The 14,083-nt window shown below is 38.8% G+C and overlaps 1 protein-coding gene across 1 annotated transcript in view; it reads right to left on the bottom strand.

Annotated features, from left to right (window-relative positions):
- The window catches only part of LOC129670112 (cytochrome P450 3A6-like), a 31,619-nt gene extending 18,212 nt beyond the window's left edge, over positions 1–13,407 (bottom strand). The window contains 5 exon segments of the mRNA XM_055598547.1: positions 3,026–3,066; positions 3,069–3,124; positions 4,203–4,255; positions 7,355–7,448; positions 13,337–13,407. Of these exon segments, the coding sequence (XP_055454522.1) occupies positions 3,026–3,066; positions 3,069–3,124; positions 4,203–4,255; positions 7,355–7,448; positions 13,337–13,407 (315 nt within the window).
- Positions 13,408–14,083: the final 676 nt, after the last annotated feature.

Raw genomic sequence — 14,083 nt, 5'->3', positions numbered from 1 at the left:
AGAAGCTGCTGAAGGACCTCAAGCTCTGAGTGAGCAGGATTTTTAAAGAGAAAGTCTGTGAGCAGGGGGTTTCCATGTGAGCAAGCGGGGGGGGGCACATGTTTCCATGACAGCAAGCAGGGGGGTTCATGCCTTGATGTTACGGGAGTAGATAAAAGTTAGAGGGGCGAGGTGACCTTCTCTGAGGCACAATGGCCTAAGACACATGATCACAATTGCTATTTTTCTAAACTATATCTGAAACATTGGGGAGAATTTTCCCACCCAATTCCCAACCGATTCTTATTGATTATTGCCAGGGAGATTGTCTCTATTTTCTATGAAGTATTTATTCTGTGATATTTCCTGGAATCTGTTGCTAGGAGAGTTTACTTTGTTTTCTGGTAAGTGCACATTTTGTGATATTTCCTGGTACCTGAATTCAGCTCCAGTCAAGAAGGCTCTTTATTTCAAAATGGAGTTATACCCAGGCTAACTTAAACTTTTCAATAGTTGTAAAACAGCACATAGTTACCAACCTCTTACTTGCTTTGCCTGTTTTATGCTAATGTCTCAATAAATATTCATTAAAAGTTTCCCAGACTGGGGCTGGAGCAGTGGCAGGTAAATGAGTGGAACTAAAAAATATCCTATTGAGTAAGACAACCCAGACCAAGAAAGAGAAACAGCACATCTTCGTTCTTATTTGTGGTTTCTAGTTCCAAACCTTCAGATTTGCGTATACAATGGGGAGTAACCACAGACAATAAAAAGAGATCATGAAAAGGGGAACTCCTTGAGAGAAATAGTAGAATACAGGTAATATGCAGGGATAATGGGAAAAATAGAGTGTTTTCAGTTGGGTAAGAGAAAGGAACGAGAATATAGAAGAAGATGGCAAGAGGAGGGATACGTAACACTAGAACACTTGGTAGAGGCGTAAGGAATTACTACTTTATACTTACTTATAATTACACTATGTTATGATATTTGTGCGTGTACATGTATACATTACATGAACTTATGACACTTGAGGTGATAATATTCCCAAGAGCAAGAGACTAGAGCCAGCCATGAGAATCCTCCTTTGAGCTCTTGGTCAAGAAATACTAAGGGAATACACACAAACAGACACACACACACACACACATATATGAAAAAGTATAAATATAAACATATATATTCCTTTTGGTATTGCTCTTGTTTGCGTCCCAGAGTTTGAAGATAAGTGCATATTGCTGAAGATACCATGTAATTTAGACAAAAGACTCAGAGAATTTGAGCTGTAACTGACCCCAAAGCACTGAAGACTAGCTTTCATATTACCAGATGGTTGTGTACAAACTATTAATGGAAGGAAGCAATCAACAGTCCTACCTAGTTAAGGTGCCTATGGACCAAAACAAGGAGTGTCACGGCAAGTTATCCCTAACGCTGCAACAGTGGCACTGATATATTGGTACATAGTCAACAGGTGTCTAATTGGACTCAGCGCCTTCTTAAAGGAGGGAATTGATACCTGGTAGTGAAAACCTACCTCAATGCAAAGTACTAATGAGGTTATGGATGGTACAGATGAGCCAAATTTGCTCACTCTTCTAAAACAGTATACTTACTTAACTGTCTTGCAAAACTTATTTTTAGCTAAATGTAGATCTCTCTGCTCATCAAAAAGACTCATTTGAAACACAAGGAGAACATTACATAAAAATAGAAGTAGTAAAAAGACGAGAACAACTCTCCATAGTATTCTTCCCCCAGATGATATATATACAATGCGACTTTTACACATAAAGCTAAGAAAATACTGCAGAAAGGGGACCAGAGAATCAAGAATTATATGAAATCGTGGCTGCTGGCTATACCAAGGAAGTTAGTACACATATGAAATATTAACAATCTGACTGCCTAAACAAGACCTACACAATTCCAACAACAGCAGAAATGGGGAAAATCTCATGGGACACACCCCTAGATTCAAGAGCTAAAGGCAATTAACAGAAGCTGAGAGAGGAAGAATTAGTCTTTCTTAGTGTGAAACATTCTGATGGGTTGTTCAATACTAACCAGTCATCTCTAAAACATACACACGCAGGCAACACTGAGTGGACTCAGAAGTTTGTACTTATGTGTCTTCATCTATATTTTTATATATTCAAGAAGTGGATGTCATGGCCTGGAGGCATACACCTTCAATTCTAACACTTAGGAGACAGAGGTGGGCAGATTTCTGTGTGTCTGCAGTCATCATGATCTACATAGTGGGTTACAGGATAACCAGGGTATATAGTGAGACCCTGCCTCAAAAATAAACAAATAGGTAGATAGATAGATGATACATAGATGATAGATAGATAGATAGATAGATAGATAGATAGATAGATAGAAGAAGAGAAGTTGTGGACTTGTAAGAAATTATACTTCATTAAAATGGTATAAAAGTATCATTCTAAGCTGCCCATATCAACTACACTCATTTAGCTGGGCGTGGTAGTTCCCGCCTATAATCCCAGTACTCGGGAAGGCAGAGGCAGACAAGTCTCACAGACTGGCTTTGAGGCCAGCCTTGCTCACAGACTTTTCTTCCTTTCTTTTAAGGAAAAATTCTCCTTGGGGAAGGTTGAGGGCCCCTTTGAACAAAACTACATGAAGACTATGTAGAACTTCCTTATACATTGTTGGCAACTTAAAATGAATCCATAACTACTTCACGATAATGCATTTTTTTCTTTTTTTGTTTTGTGGTATTGGATACTGAACACCAGGCCTTATGGATGCCAGGTAAGCACTATACCACTGAGCTGTATCCTTAGCCACTCACAATAGAATTTTAAAATGAATGCTCATATTTTCATTTTTTGGAATTATTATATTACATTTCTCCATTCCCAAGTCTTTCTCCAAAGCATCCCATACACCCCTTCTTGATCTCTTTCATATTGATGGCCAATTTTCTCATAAATTGTCATGTGTTTACATATATATTTCTAAATATAACCTGTTCAGTGTGCATATTGTTCACATTTTTTTAAAAAGCAAGGCCTACCCGCCGATTTGTGAAGGCAGAGTAACACTCCTTCACTAGCCTTCACTGATCATGTCTGCTCTTGTAATGCCCAGGGTGGGTTGCAGCCCCTCATACATCCTGTATTGGGAAAACAGAGATGATTAAACTTTGATTCTGATGTTACCTCTGGTTCCACAAGGCACAGCAACAATCGCTTCTAGTTCAGCTTAGGCTTTCTAACTACAGAAGCCACTAGTTAGCTCAGGAAATGGAGAATAACACAACCCAGGCAAGGATGAAATAAATAGCAACAAAATATCTCTTAAAATTCTTACTAGTTAGGGCTAAACTTGAGCATCTGATACATCTGAGAGATTCCATCCACGCTTGGGAATGAAGCACGCTGTTCTTACTAATTTAAGTGCATGGAAACATTTATTGGACTTTGTGAAGAAAACAGAAATACAAGCAATCTGAGAATCCCAGCAGCCATCAGGGTGAAAGGAGAAAGAACAGGTGATAATTATCTTCAGCTACCCATTGAAGGCTGAAGGAACAGTGAGAAAGTTCAAAAACATCATGGAAGAGAGGAGTGCTTAGAATGCCAAAATGCAAATCAGAGTTCAGATGACATTGAATTTTAAGCTTTTATATTCCAAGGTCAAGGATAGTAAGAACATTAGAGCTGTAATTACACAAAATGATAAACTTAAGGATGGGAGCCCAATGATATTAAAGATAGTAATCTGGTGACCCAAGAAAAGAGCCAAAAGGTATACGACCGCACAGCCCGTAACAGGCAATTTCCTACCCAGCTCCTCAAATTTGTGTTTCGCAGATTGCATCTTTGCTTTTACCCAAATGTGCATCACTATGAGAAGATACTCTCATGAACTATGAGCACATATTTCATGTGGCTGAAATAATGCATTTCACACTACTTAAGGAGACCTAAGAAAGAATAAATGGAGTGAAGATCCCTTAAAAGACAAGGGACAGAGTAAGTCTAGATATTGTGGATCATCAAAGGATGCAGACAAGTCCTTACCTGCAACATCCTCAGACTTTCAGACTGGGGGTCACAACCTAAATGAACATAAGCAACCTGGGCAGGACCGGCTTTCAGACACTTCAAAACAGACAAACGTGTTTTGGGTGATTGTGTCACTCTGGGCTGACGGTGTGCCGGCTCAATGGAAATCTCCCGAGGACTCACCCCCACATGTCCCCATACTTTCTTCCACATGCTACATCCAATTTCCACACACCCTGGGGAGAGAAATAAGATGAAAAAGCGTCATCTTTCTACATGTATTGACCCCTAACCGAGAAATGAATGACTCAAATACCAGGACACCGGTTTGTTTGTTTGTTTGTTTGTTTGTTTGTTTTTACTTCTCTAACTAGTGGTTAAAAGGTCTCTGAGTGGAGAGAAGAAAATAGAGGGGATGCTTGACAATCAGGATTTGGAGATGTTCATGATTTCTTTTGTCAAAGTATTGTGCATTCCAAAACTTCTATCTCTTTATTTAAAGGAGGCATTTGTTTCTTTTTCTGTGCTAAATTTCTGGTTATGTATCTACTCTGAAATCCCGAAACACTGTGTTTTCTATTCCTTAGGTGCCTGAGAGGCCTGAGTCAGGAAGATTAAAAAAAAATTGTGTAGTATCTATTTCCTTCTTGCTTATTGACCCTTTCACTCACCTGATGGCTTCCCTAGAATTATAGTCTGACCAGCACCTTGAAGATATCATTTATCCCAAAGTATATTAGATTTATATAAATAGCATTGGTAATGTTAACTGAAGAGTAAGTGCAAGCAAAATAGATTGGCCTTTTAGTGTTTGTGCTCAAAATGGATAGATGAAGAGATACCAACTAACATAAAGCAAACATAAAATTGAATGCTTGGTTTGTGTTTTCACCTCTAAAGCTTGGAAAAATCATATACCTTGTGCTTAAGTGTTGATTGTAATTTTGGGGGCGAGAGTCCCATGTATCTCAGCCTTGCCTCAAACTCTCTGAATTTTTAGGGTGACCCTGAAATCCTGTTCTACCTGATTTTTCACTGGTAGACTGGGATTACAGCTGTGTGCCACCATTCTAGTTTATATTGTGCTAGGATCAAACCTGGAGCTTTGTCTATGCTAGACAAATACCTTCAGACTGAAATTCATCTTCAGCATTGTGATTTTAAACTGTGAAAGTAGGTCTCTGAGCAAGTGATAGAAATTAGCCTGTAGAGTGTTTGCCTCATACAGACAGGCCAGCTTATGCAACACTTTCTCAGAGGCCATGATGAAAGGAAAAGGAAACATTAGTTCTGTGTCTCTGTCCAGGAGCAGATGTGCCAAGTTCAGTTCTAAGGCTGGAGTCTGTTCCTCAAAAGAGTCAAGTTTGTAGTGTACTGGGATCAGACTCTTTCGCCAGTTTGTCTGAGGTATTTTGTTGTATCTTGTGTTCCCTTTACCAACATTGTCTGATTTATCTCGCTGCTGGCCTTTGCCATTTTCTCCTGCAAATATCATGTTAGAAGCTATGCTGCTTAATAAAAGTGCTTGGTAAAGTCTCCAGCTCATACGAGACAGCGGGTCTCACCTATCTGCCGTCTTCTCGTCTCTGGTCCTCCACGTGCACAATTTTGCCATTTGGAGTCCTTGTCCCTGCAGGTCAAGTGCAACTGTGCACAACATGGGGCTCATGCATAAGAGAAATGCTGAAGGTCAATGACTGCTGCGATGCAGACGTGAAGTATCAGACTGGGGGACTGCATGACAGAAAAGAGGGGGGACAGAATCGCTGAGAGATTCAAAAGAGTATCCTCTTTTCCTTTTTAGGCTTTACTTGCATCTACATTCTCATTCTGGTAATGAAGAACAGAGGTGGAAAGAACAAGCAGTCCCACCTATTTGTCTCCTTTTTTTCTCATCTTTGGTCTTCCCCATGAATACCTCAACATTAGGAACCCTCATTCCTATGGACTATAGTCAGCCTAGCATGAGCCAAGGCCTGGCTTTCATACCCAACTCCCTATCATTAACCCTAAAGTGAGAGGTTGAGTAAGGAGATACAGGAATCTATTGTCATCATTTGTACAACAGTCTTCATTGCAGGACATACTACCTATAACTAAGACAAAACAAGGGCAAACAGTATATTTCAGAGGATATTTAACAAAGAAGTCATCTGAAAATGAAATGGAAATTATTGCTTTTTCATATGGGGCAGATGCAGGAAACACTTAGGAAATTAAACAATGAAGCCTTTGTCTTGAAAGAATTACTTTCTGATAAATTAGACTTAGTATTCGGAAAAGCAACTCTTCCAAAGGTGTGCTCTGCACACAGACACTGATACGGGTCATTCGGTATGAGCTTGGGAATGACAGCCCAGGAGCCCTTCCTTTTAGAAAGTATCCATAAAGTCCCTGTGTTAATTCAAAAGACAAATTATATGTGTATATGTGTATATTTAGTGTATGGGTATGCATATGTTATTATATGTTACATATGTGTATGTATTATATATGTGTGTATAGTATTTCATTCACAATTATTTTTTACAAATTTGTCAAATAATTATTTTTTATATACTGATTTACATTTTGTTTAAATATCTGAGGTTTATAGGAAACATCATCTCATCTTTCACATTCTCAGTCCTTAAAGTCATGTATTCTATTTTGAAATAAAATGAGTAAAGCCAAATGTTTTTATTTGACATCTCAATGTGCCTTTCTCTCTCTCTCTCTCTCTCTCTCTCTCTCTCTCTCTCTCTCACACACACACACACACACACACACACACACACACAAAGTCATAGGTGGCAGAAGCTTGGCCAGAGCCTTGGGAATAAAAACAAAGGCTATCATAATTATATTGAGTATTCTAATATCTGCATATCCTTCACATGTAACTATGTGGCCCATGAGCATGTCCCAGAGCCACTCAGAAAGAAGGACAAATGTTGTTGTTGAACTCTGGTGTCAATGAGTGTCACTCAGGAGTCCTGACATGCATTTTCTTTAAATCCTAAATTAATATAACTGTATTTTTCTGAAATGTGTACTGAAAATACCTAAATCTGGTGCACCAGAATTCTATTCATCGGGTTTTTAGCTCCAGGTGCTGTGCCAACATCCAGGATTAACACCTCAAACAAATCTGAAGTTCCAAATGTGTCAAAAAACATGAGAGATGGCAGAGCAATGATCTTGGTATAATACAAACAATTCTGAAAGCTGAAAGCTGAAAGCCTCAGCATTTCATCCCAATGGCCATTTGCACTGAGAGACTGACACCTGTTTCCTGACACTTGTGTAAATGACACACTCACAAGAAACAAAGTAGGAAACCCAACATCACTCACCTTCCTGTAGTCAAGCATCGACCCAACAAACGGCAGAGGTTTAGGGCCAGGAATTCCTAATTTCTTAAACAGTCCATGGGAAGAGGTCCCATAACTAAAAGATAAAGGAGAAAAATGGATCATGGGCTTATTGAACAGACACAGGCACACAAACACACTCATACACGTATGTATATACATTAACATGTAAATACAAACTTTTATCCATATATATGCAATATATAGATATTCACACATGTACACTCATAAAAGTACATATTCACTTATGTTCTCACTTACGGATAATATTTAGCCAGTATATAAATACATACTGATTTCTTTCCCCTTGGATACAAAGACTAAAAGTAAAATAGTAGATGGAACTTAAGATAAAAAAAATGCATAGCAATAATTCTTGTCACATGCTTTCTTATCATAAACTTTTAGGTTAACACTTGATGGTTCCAGTCCTAGACTTAGTATGTAACATAATTTCTAAACTCAAGTTTGAATATTACTGAGCAGATCACCCAAATTAGGAAGTGAACACAACTCACCACTGTGAGCAACCCAAAATGCAAGATCCATAAGATCCCTCCTGAATGTCATATAAGCAGGGAACAGTGAGTGTGCTCAGCAGAGAGGAGAGCCAGCCAGCAGAGCCTCCTGACCAGGCTTCTCCTATCCCACAGTCTGAAAATTGTGCATAGCTTCCAAGACACAGCTTTTGGGCTGCAAAATGGCTGAGCATTTAAAAGCATTTGCTTCAGTGGTAGAAAAATCCACTTATACTTTCTAGGACCCACGTGGGGTCTCACACTGGTATACAATTCTAGTTCCTGGAAATCCAATGCATTTTAAACCTGCGTTGGCACCTGAAATGCATGGTGTAATGCTAGGATCACGGGACCCTCCGAGACCACCAGAAGATGACTCAATGCAAGAGCAAGAGAGCTTTATTACAAGAGTGATTGAACTCAGGACCCAAGTCTTATTGACACAGCAGTAGAGAAGTGGAACCCTGAGCCCTGAGTGAGCAGGGTTTTTAAAGGGAAAGACTGTAAGGGGGGATTCCATGAGAGCAAGAAGGGGGTTTATATTTTCATGAGAGAAAGCAGGGGGGTTCATGCCTTGATGTTACAGAATTGGGTAATCACAATTGCCAGGGTGATTGTCTCTATTTTTTTACTAAATATTTATTCTGTAATATTTCCTGGAGGCTGTTGCTTGAAGGGCTAACTCTGTTTTCTGGCTAACTTTGTTTTCTGCCAGGTGCACATTCTGTGATATTTCCTGGTACCTGAGTTCAGCTCCTGGTCAAGATGTCTCCTTATTTCAAAATGGAGTCACCCAAGCTAACTTAAACTCTTCATTCCCCTCCTTTTTGTTAAAAGAGGCCAACCTTGGGCTCTTACAGTCCATGGTCAGCTCTAAACTAATAGTACTGGGTTCTCATTACCATCAACTGTATAATCCCTAATCTTTGTCTAATATATCCTAACAATTTATTAAGCAAGCATAATCCAAAAATGACCAAAAGCAAAAGATTCTGCCTTTGAACTGTTATAATTCTGGCTTTGCACAACCAGTATTGCAATACTATTTCTGCTCCAGCTAAGCAGGTCCCCAAAATAATAGCTAATGTCAGGGAACTCCCTTTGATTTAGCATTTCAGCCAGTAGGTGGGATTTTTGGGCCGTGGTCTCTTTTTCAGAAATTGCTTCAATTCTGACAATAGGACTGTTGCCATCAGGGGCAAGGAAGGCTGAAATGCCATCCAAAGGCTGGGCAGTGGGACAGTCCTCAGAAGCATTTGGTTAGTTGATCCATCTGAGGAGGCAGTGAGCAATCATGTCAGCTTCCAGCAAGTTTAGATTTCAGCTTTCAGTCTCAACCAGGTGAAAATGTGCTGAGACAAATTCAAATTAGAAACAGAAGTTAAAATTTGTCTAATAAATGGAAAAATTGAGAACTTCCAAAACCAAAACCATCTGCGGTCCATTTGAGCTATGTCAGAGTCAAGTCTCATGACTTTTTGATTTGCAAAAGGAAATATATAGAAAGACTAAAAAAATAATATATTAATAAATTTTTGTGAATAACAGATAAACTTGCATCCAACAGAATGAGTGTCAATTCTTCTTAGCTGTTTGTTTTGTAACCTTTATAAGTAATTTAAATGTGTCCATGGTATGAAACTTTAACATTTTAACTGTGGGTACAGCTGTTGGTAATCAGACATCATGCCATTTCTTATATACTGGAAAGTTAGGCAGAAATACATTAATGGCTTTAGTGCTAAACTCTAAATACTTGAACTTTTCTTAGCAAAGCAATTAGATAAGATGAATCTGTTTGCCTTTTAAAACAGAAAACCTAGTACTTAATAATTTTAACTAACTAGTAAATTAACCAATAAATCTAATTATCTGCTCTTTAGCTGCAAGGCTAACATTAGTTTAGCTTAGCCACCAATGTGATCAGAGACCTGAGAAGGAAAAATTATGAGCCAAATAAATGTACTGATCCATGTATCAATCAAAATGACAGTGACAACTAGTCAGTCCATCACCATACGCAGCTGTCCCTGGCTCCTGTGGTCTCCTGGCATCATGAGCAGGGTGGTCCAGCGACCAGGCACAGAAGATGAGGGACTGTTTTTGTGAAGAAAGAAACAAGAGAATGGCCTCACCTTGCCCTTAACAATGTGAAACATTGACTCTCCAGGTGTCCACAGTTTAGGCTGGGCCCTAGCAGTGGGCCAGTTGGGGCAGTCTTGCCCAGTGGTTAGCATACCATAATCCAGAGTCACATTGTGCCCAAATCTTCTTGGAGATCTTGGGGAGCTACTACCAGGATTTTGGGCCTCTCTGTCATAATAAGCTTACTTACACATGTTAAAATGCCATATTCATCACATCTCTGACAAGCTTGAGGACCAGCAAATCTTGCTCATCCTATCATATTGCATCAAAACTAAACAGCAAAAAAGCAAAAAGGACAAAAATTTTGTTAACACTAAACCGAGAACTAAACACATCTGGCAACCTTAGCAGAGATGGATAATTCTGGCCATTTCAAACCTATCAGCCAGAAAGAAACAGCATTAAATCATTTATATAGGAACTGGCAACCAGGCATATATTTTTATAATAGTTGGCAATAACTTAAATATAACCTTATATAATCCTGGGCTAACATGGAGCTGCAAGAAAAAACATAAAAAACATTTTGTATTGAAGAAGCATCAGCCTTTTAAATGAAGAGCAACATATCTTACAGTTCTTTTTCAAATCATGCTTGCAGGTATAAAAAAAATACAATTTATACCTTCTATAACTCTATACCCTTCAGGTTAGGCTTTTCCCAGATTTATTCTTTTGATTTAACCACACATTTTTCTTGATTTTCAGACCATATAAAAGTTTCCATCAGAACCCTTTTCATTATTTTATCATTCTAACATAATACATTATAAAAACTACAATTTTCCTTTTTTTATTTTCTTAATTGGCTCAAATAGTATGGCTTGGTTTTATTTGGTAAAATTGAAAAAATAAATACCAAAGTCTTTTGACCTTCCCCAAAGGATTGAGAAACTGTTTTCAAATTTCCTGTTAGAATGCCCATGGTCATTGTCTAAAATGCCTAATAAACTTTAAAATATTTTACAGCCATAAACATATTTTTAAACCTGTGTTTGCAATTTCAAAATACCCTTTTAAGAAATGAAATCACAAAGTATAACTATAATTTTAAAAATCAAAACCAAATTTCATCTTTCAGAAAGATTCTATTTCCTACAGCAAAGACAGTGGGAAGGTGGAAAGTTCCTTCTGGCTACCAGCCCACAATGAAGGTGGGCCATTCTGAGCTGCAAAAAGTCAGCATTTTTCCTTTCCTCACATCAACTGAAAGACCGTGAGCTCTAGTCTTAACTTCCCTAAAATGAGTCAGAATGAAGTCAAGGGGTCTGTCCCATATCGTCAGTCAGTCTTTTCATCAAAAAGAAACCAAAGAAATGAATCAGACAATTTCAACAAACAGTAAATCACACAGAGATGGAGCTGGTTGTCTCAGGCAAAAGGAAAACTAAACACAATAAATCAGAGCCTGTACCTGGGCTAGTATCCCGGGACAAAACTAAAATCACAGAAATTAAAAGAGCTGCAGCTTCAAACAGAAATAAAACCAAGCAAATCAGACGGCAAACAATTAATCACAGAAATGAAACAGTAACTCCTGGCACAACACCAAGCAAGAGACAATTAATCACACGCAGAGACGAAGTAAAACCAAAAACCTGGCTTTTCCCGGACTTCTCCACAATAGAAGTTCCAGAAAGGCTAAAACTGATCCCCATTCCAGCTTTCCTGCCACAGAAATTCTGGAGGGGTTAAAACTGATTCCATTTCAGTTTACTTGCCACAGAAATACCGTATGGGTAAAAACCAGATCCTGAATCCGGCTTCCCTGCCACAGAAGTTCCGAATGGCTAAACTGGTGAGAGGATGAAATGTCTCTGACACCTCCTCGGGCAGTGGCTGTCTTGGACATCTCCCAAAGTCGTATTCTGCCCCCTGACTGAGGGTTAACCAAAACCATATAACAAAAAACTTCGGACAACACAAAACATTTACCTGCAGGAGTAAGCTCTCCAGGGCTAGAGGGCTTGAGGCATCCCGGACGAGTCCCCAAATGTAATGCCAGGATCACAGAACCCTCAGAGACCACCAGGAGATGACTCAATGCAAGAATAAGAGAGCTTTATTACGAGAGTGATCGAACTCGGGACCCAAGTCTCACTGACACAGCAGAAGAGAAGTGGGACCCCGAACCCTGAGTGAGCAGGGTTTTTAAAGGGAAAGACTGTAAGGAGGGGGTTCCATGAGAGCAAGCAGGGGGGGTTCATGTTTCCATGAGAGAAAGCAGGGGGGGTTCACGCCTTGATGTTACAGAATTGGGTAATCACAATTACCAGGGTGGATTGTCTCTATTTTTTACTAAACATTTATTCTATAATATTTCCTGGAGGCTGTTGCTTGGAGAGCTAACTTTGTCTTCTTCCAGGTGCACATTCTGTGATATTTCCTGGTACCTGAGTTTAGCTCCTGGTCAAGATGTCTCCTTATTTCAAAATGGAGTCACCCAGGCTAACTTAAACTCTTCAATGGGATGCACATACAAACGTGCAGGCAAAATATTCATATGAACAAAATAAAAATAAGTTTGTGTTCTAAAGATACAGCTTTTGCAAGTCATCATCATGTGTTCAGATGTGGAGTTCTGAGGCTGCAGATGAGCCATTCATGCTCCTGCAAGTAACATGTCAAACAAACTCCTGTAATGAGCTCATGAGCTCTTGTCTATCATTGGAGGAATGGCTATCTTTGACTGTCGGTGGCACCGTACTGAGGTCATAGAATGTTTTCCTTCCATTTTCCCAAGGAAAAATGAACAGCACCATGTGTTTCCCAAATTACATCATGAGGGCATGAACTACATAAAACATCATTTCTCTGCCCTGCTTCTTCCTAGGAAGCACAATGTCAGCTTTTTGTACTGAGATGATCAGTCATAGGCACTTAGTTAATTAACTCACAGTAATCCAAGAACAAGCAAGCTGGAGTCTAAGTTTAATCATGAACATCTCAACTGTACACTCCCACACTGTGAGTTCTAGAACCTGCAAACCCTCCCTTCTCAATGTGACAAACAAATGACAGACTAATGACAGAAATCAAACTATAAAAACAGCTGCTTGTAACAATTTTAAGCATGCTGCTGAACATCTCACAACATTGGTACTTTAACAAGAGTTGATAATGTTTGGCTGAAAACCACAGTGAGATAAATGGTTTGGTTGACAGCAGAAATGTGTATAGATGCAGAAGTATGGATTTCAACTGCATTATAACTTTTGGTTCTCCAATATGGAACAAGGGCCTAGGAATCATTACAACTACAGCAGCACAGAGGAGAGGGGGCCAAACAGTTACTCACAGGTAGAGGAGCACCAGAACGGTAGACAGCAGTGCCCACATTTCCATAGAAAAGTTGGGAATCAGGTCCATTGTTTTCCTTCAAGAAATCTGTTCTCTAATTTTTCCTTTCAGGTGAGGGTTGAGTTCTTTTTCTGAGACCATTTATGAAACTGTGATACCTATCTGAAGTATTTATGTTCTAGGAAAAGAGGTAGGGTAGACCCTACCACCAATAGGAAGATAAACTGTGTATCTATAATGGGTATGGGAAAATAAGTAAACTCTTCAGTTGACAGTTCACAGTAGTTAACGCTAACCCATATTTTGACTTTTTCATAGTTAATCTTCTCTAGGAAAATAATAAGTAACTAAGCCAATATTCTTAGTAAAACCAGAGGTCATGGTTGTTTATCTATAATGCAATAGAGTAGGTGGCTTTAAATTTGCTTGGTTTCTCTGATTGTCTTCATTGAAAACTACATCAAATATTGGCACAAAGGCTACATTGGTAAATCTTGACACATGAATATTCATTGTTCTGGAATCTCAGTGTACTATAGAGGGTGAATTATATTTCATAAACACTTTGAGGGTAAAAATCACTTATTCTCTTTATAAATTCAAGTTTCTCTTGTATTACGCTTATTGTCTCTTTGCATCATTAATGATTTTCATCAATATTCCCCTTACACAGTGCAATTATTAAGGAAATAGTATATAATAAACACTATTACATAAAATATAATTGGAAATTGCTCAATTATAT

The sequence above is a fragment of the Psammomys obesus genome, unplaced genomic scaffold (assembly GCF_907164565.1).
Source record: "Psammomys obesus unplaced genomic scaffold, mPsaObe1.curated_primary_1811, whole genome shotgun sequence".
Classification (NCBI taxonomy): domain Eukaryota; kingdom Metazoa; phylum Chordata; class Mammalia; order Rodentia; family Muridae; genus Psammomys; species Psammomys obesus.
The sequence above is the reverse complement of the archived record's forward strand: the minus strand, read 5'-3'. Positions and strand labels throughout refer to the sequence as shown.